At 43.6% G+C, this 6,000-nt stretch overlaps 1 protein-coding gene across 1 annotated transcript; it reads right to left on the minus strand.

Moving 5' to 3' along the window:
* Positions 1-4,656: 4,656 nt before the first annotated feature.
* Positions 4,657-5,613, minus strand: LOC135975511 (olfactory receptor 14A16-like). The gene has a single exon (XM_065566727.1). It carries the CDS (start codon positions 5,611-5,613, stop codon positions 4,657-4,659), a length of 957 nt encoding a protein of 318 aa, XP_065422799.1.
* Between the last annotated feature and the right edge of the window lie 387 nt (positions 5,614-6,000).

Below are 6,000 nucleotides of genomic sequence, written 5' to 3' on the forward strand. Positions count from 1 at the left end.
TTTAGTCTGCAGAAGAGAAGAATGAGTGGGGATTTGATAGCTGCTTTCAACTTCCTGAAGAGGGTTCCAAAGAGGATGGATCTAGACTGTTCTCAGTGGTACCAGATGACAGGACAAGGAGTAATGGTCTGAAGTTGCAGTGCGGGAGGTTTAGGTTCGATATTAGGTAAAACTTTTTCACTAGGAGGGTGGTGAAGGACTGGAATGGGTTACCTAGGGAAATGGTGGAATCTCCTTCCTTAGAGGTTTTTAAGGTCAGGCTTGACGAAGCCCTGGCTGGGATGATTTAGTTGGGGATTGGTCCTGCTTTGAGCAGGGGGTTGGACTAGATACCTCCTGAGGTCCCTTCCAACCCTGATATTCTATGATTCTATGCTTCTGTGGTTCTGTGAGTTGGCTGATTCCTCAGCTGCCTGGCTGTCCAGATGCCCATGCTGTCTGCCCATCTCCAAGGCTCCCAGCTGCCCAGCAGGAAATGTCAGTTTTGATGAAATCACATTTTTCAAGGGAAGAATCTCTCATGTGAAAAATCCCAAGCAGCCCTTGAAAGAATTTAAGGGGAAAAGTAAAGGCAGATTTCCTCTTGCAACCTTAACTCTGCCCCTCTGGGAGTGCCAGTCTTCAGTCTCCACCTTTGATCAAACAAACCCTTCTCAGGTCTACATCAATATCCATAATTTGTGTAGCTAGGATAGGAAAGGGTAGTTTGGAGCGCCCCTGGTGGCTTGGGATAGCTCTACAGTGCCCGACTTCCATTTGGCTTATGGGTCCCTTGTTGGGGTCTGGCTTATTAACATACATTTCAAAATAAACACAAAAGAATCGTCCAGACCAGTCCCAAGCCGGACACAGCCCCTCCTCAGTGAGGTCTCCCTGTCTGTCTATCTTCGAGTTTCCAAGTTGGGAGCAGCTTTTCATCCCTTCCCAGGATCTGCTTCTGCTCTCCCCTTGGACAAAAGTCTGTCTCCTGTAGGAGCCCACTGAGCCCTGCAGCCTCTGCCACAGCTTCCTCCCCTATTTCCTGTTTCTCTCTGGCTCTTTAGAAAGAGCAGCTGTCCTCTGTCAGGCCCCACTCAGAGGCTGGTGATAAGGTACAGATGGGTTGGGCCTATTCTCTCTTCAACGCCCAACTCACCTGCTGAGTGGTTGAGTGAAGAAAAGAAGGTTGAGTTGAGTATTATTATATTGGTTGTCAGACAAGGAAACCTTGTTCCCAAGAATATTCTCCCAGAAACATATGTTGTGGTGTCATTTCTATACATTCTCAGTTTACCTGATTTGTGTTTGAAGGCCTGATTATTTACAGCTGGGAGGACTAACAATTCTTTAAGTTAATATCTCTTAGTGGGTATTTCTTACCCCAGAATCATTCTTCCATGTTGATTCCCCAACAGAAAACATCTGCTATAACAATCATCACGTATTAGTTTCCCAAGGCTATATATGCTTATGTTAGCATTTATATATATGGCACCCAAGATTTATTAAATACAGCATAATGAATAAATTCCTAAATAGGGTTACTTATCAGGCTAGGACAAGTGTTACGAACAGGTGCTAACTAATGTAACTTTTTAAAAAGTTATCAATATAAAGCTGATTGGGAAAAACAAAATATTTCACGAATCTACAGAACAATTTCAAAAACATTTTCATTTCAAAGGTTTTGAAACTTACTCCCCCAAAAATACATTTTTTACAGAAGATATTTTTTTTACTACTTCTGTCCCCATTTTTTCTATTTTTACATTCTTCTCTTTTTCTAAGGAAAAATGAAGGAGGGGAGGAGGAAAAGTGGAAGAAAAGCAAAACCCAAAGAGTAAATTAATTCAATTTTCAACTTTTTATTTTTATCCTCACAAAACTCTGGAAAATGTCTGATAAAATTTTCACTTTATTTCACTTTATTTATTTCAATAAAAAGCAACTTTTTTCATCATAACAAAGATTGCGCATCTCTGTTTACAAACACACTTTTGCATCAGAATTGGGAGGAATGACAGCCAAAGAGAATTGAAGTTTAACATGTGAAGATAGAAATAGTAAAACATTGTATATAGGAATTAACTCCAATTATCTTTGAAAATAAACCTTCCGTTCACTAAGAAAGTTAATGATCCAAAATTGGTATGCTGGATATTAAGACTTATTTGAGGAGAAAATAATGGGGGAATGGACTATTGTACACATCACTCCCTTTCTGGGCCCTAAATGAAAGAAAGAATGTTGTGAGGAAAGTACAGAAAGAAGAAAAAGAAGAACAGATGGAGGATTCCGGATTGAGCTTCACCATCATGGCTGCCACGCCTACTGTCTCCTGGGACCCCAGGCCTTCGTCATCCTGATTCTGGGCAACAGAGAAGAGCCCAGAGGACATCACCACCCCTACCGGCTCCAGCTGAATCCCAACCACCACCTGGGATCACAGTTATTTCCATCTTTGATACCATTGAAGGGACTGACAAACTAGGAGGCTTTTGCTTCTAAGACGGGACAGTAACAGCAACAGCAACAATGAGAGCTCCAGCCCAACTTCTTCTCTTTTCCTCAAAAGCATTGTTATTACCATCCCTGAACTTGTCTTCACTACCGGGGTAATTTGACCTAAGTTACTCTACTCCAGCTACATGAATAACGTAAGTCAACTTACCCTGGTTTCTTAACTGCGCTGCATCAACAGGAAATGCTCTCTGGTTGACTTCCCTTACTCTTCTCAGAGAGGTGGAGGACTGGGGTAGGTCTGCACTAGATCCACTAAATCAATCCCTGTGTCGATCTCCCCATAGTGAAAACAAGCCCTCTGATACCTCGAAGAGACTGCCAAATAGCTGGGGAGTGAGGGGGGTTCTTTTTAAAAACTGCCTCCAGCTAAAGGGAAAGGAACAAGGGGTGTGGATAAAATGAAAGCCTGACTTAATACTTTACATTTCAAATACTGTGAGTAGTTTCCTTTCCTGTCTGGATATATAATAAAAGGTTAACCGGATTTTTAGTGGTGTGTTTGCCATGGTGAGAAGCAGGCTGTGGTCTCTGGACACCAAGCTCCGGAACTTGTTTAACACTGTTTAGTTTTGGACAGTGACTGTGTTATGTTAACACCTTCAGCCCATTTTTTCCATCTAAATGAATAAATTAGAGTGTGGCTGGAGTTTTATTTTAGATTTAAAATAATCAAAGGCACTTATCCAAGGGGCAAGGCCCCTAACATGTCATTACTAATACAATACAATCCCAGCACCATCCAAATAATCCTTTCAGTAGGAAAACAGCCATCCAGAAAGCTACAGAGGCTCCTTCCCATGTCTTGGTCATTGTGGAAAGCAAACCTTCACCTCACTCAGAAAAAAAACACATCCAACCACAAGACCAAATATGACACCCCTATGTAACAATCATTTCCCTCCCTTACCCCAAAAGAATAAAAGAGCTGAACCAAATTGACCAACTGATCAAATAAAACAAAACAAAAGGCAGATAAACCAGGTGTGAGAACGTGGCCCTTATCCAGCTGTCCAGTCACCTGTCTCTTGCAAGAGGGTCCAATCAATGGGAGCCACGTACTTCCAAGGCAACTGCGTCTGGGTAGAGTCTCATCAGTGTTTCTAGCTCTGGGGCTCTAGGGAACACTCTGGTCCCCTTCATTTGGCTGTGGGAGGCCATTGTCCAGCTGCCTTAAAGCTCAAAACCAGTATCTGAGTTCTCCCAAGCCCCCAGTCACTCACACACTCCACCAGAGCTTCCCCTAGCCTGTGGTCCCTTTTGGCTTCTAGCTGAAGCTCTTTAAGAAGAACAGGGCAGGAAGGGAAGGAACATGGGTGTAGCTAAGGGAAACTTTATGCTGTAAGCCCTTGACAGACACAGATCTGTAAAACAAGACAGTTCTGAGAATCTCCCTCCCCCGGACTGATCTGTGAGTCCAGAGTTCATCCGTGTTTCAAACTTGGCAGAGTCCCTTCTGCCATCTTGCTCCTGAAAGTCTTTACTACACGTGGCCATGGATGGCTCCATGCAACCACAACAGGGGCATCGCACTGTTAAGTAGGCCCCAGTCTCTTGGCCATGGGTTCAAACTGTGAAGTTCCATCTCTGACTTCCATGCCTGTGGGCCCTCTGTAAAGAAAAATCATTTTCCCTGGGAGTGGGCAAGTAGCGGAGACACAATAAAAATCGATGGCCCCAGACTCTAGTCTTGATGGGCTCTCAATGATGATCCTCCAAGGTCAGACTTGTCCTGTTACCCTGACAATATTTCCACATATACTACAACAAAGTTCACAACATGACACCATCACACCACACTCTGTCACACAAGCAAATAATTCACCAAAAGCCATCGTATCCAAATCAGCATTTATACCTGCAAAAGGAAAAGGGTCAGAGACCTCATCGAGTCCATTGGGATCTTGATTATGTCTATTCATTGTAGGTGGAAGGTGCTGAGATGGTGTGATGGTGGGTGGCAATACAGGATAGATAGATAGATTCTGATCTTATTTATACAGTTATAAATATACAATAAGTCCATTGTCTTGACTCTGCATTTTTACCAGTGTAAATGCCCCTTTCTGCTTAAGCAGATTTCAAAACATGTTTTCAAGGAGACAATAATGTTTTCATTTGATTATATTTAAAAAGAAACACAGAAAGAAATCACGATCAAAGACGAAAGATAGACAGTTCATTTTTGGTGAATAACCTTCCCGCCATGAGTTTCCTCACGGCAGCTTTGATCTCCTTGTTCCTCATGCTGTAGATGATGGGATTCATCATTGGAGGCACCACAGAATAGAGAACAGCCACCATGAGATCCAGCACTGATGTTGAGCTGGAGGTGGGTTTCAGGTAGGCAAAGGCTACAGTGAAAAAGAACAAGGAGACCACAGTGAGGTGAGGGAGGCAGGTGGATAGAGCTTTATGCCGGCCCTGCTCAGAGGGGATTCTCAGCACTGTGGTGAAGATCTGAACATACGACACAACTATAAAAACAAAGCAGCTGAAGGCTAAGCAAACACTAAAGACAATAGCCCCAGTTTCATGGAGGTATGAGTCAGAGCAGGCGAGCTTGAGGAGCTGGGGGATTTCACAGAAAAACTGATCCACCATGTTGCCTCCACAGAAGGATAGTGCAAATGTGTGCCCAGTGTGCACTGCAGCGTAGACAAAAACACTTATCCAAGCACTGGCTGCCTTTTGGACACAAGCTCTCCTGTTCATCACTCTCTCATAGTGCAATGGTTGGCAGATGGCGACGTATCGGTCGTATGCCATGACGGTGAGTATGGAGAACTCGGTTACAGCAAAGAACATAAAGAAAAAGACTTGTGTGACACATCCAGAATAAGAAATTGACCTGGTGTTCATGAGGGAGTTGGCCATGGATTTGGGGACTGGCACAGAAATGGAGCCGATGTCTAGAATGGACAAATTCATCAGGAAGAAGTACATGGGGGTGTGAAGGTGGTGGTCAAAGGTAACAACTATGACGATGAGAAGATTCCCCCTCAAGGCTGCCAGGTAAATCACCAGAAACACCACAAAGTGCAAAATCTGCAGCTCCCGAACGTCAGAGAATCCCAGGAGAAGGAACTCGGTCATGGTGGTTCGGTTGGACATTTCCCTCTCCATTCGTTGTGTCCTGCCTGTGGATGGAAGGACAAGGGCAATGGGCAAGATTAGACTGACAGAGAAAATGATCTAATTCTCTCTCCTTAATATCCCATGATGGGAATGTCAATGGTGCACAGTTCTTGTCACTTCCACTGAGAGTGCTCCTTACCCCTGTGAGTCAGAGCACTAGTGAGATGCATTATCACATCGCTGAATACTGGATTATCCCCTTTAAAGCTAAGGGAGGTGGGACAGTTTACACCATCTGAGGATCTGACCAATGCAGTATTAAGGCTGGAATAAAGTATAACACAAATAAAACATTTCTAGCTAATATGGTTCCCTATTCTGAGAAACAGAAGGCTCTACATTTGCCCGTGAAATGTAAATACT

This window comes from Chrysemys picta, chromosome 13, assembly GCF_011386835.1.
Source record: "Chrysemys picta bellii isolate R12L10 chromosome 13, ASM1138683v2, whole genome shotgun sequence".
Classification (NCBI taxonomy): domain Eukaryota; kingdom Metazoa; phylum Chordata; order Testudines; family Emydidae; genus Chrysemys; species Chrysemys picta.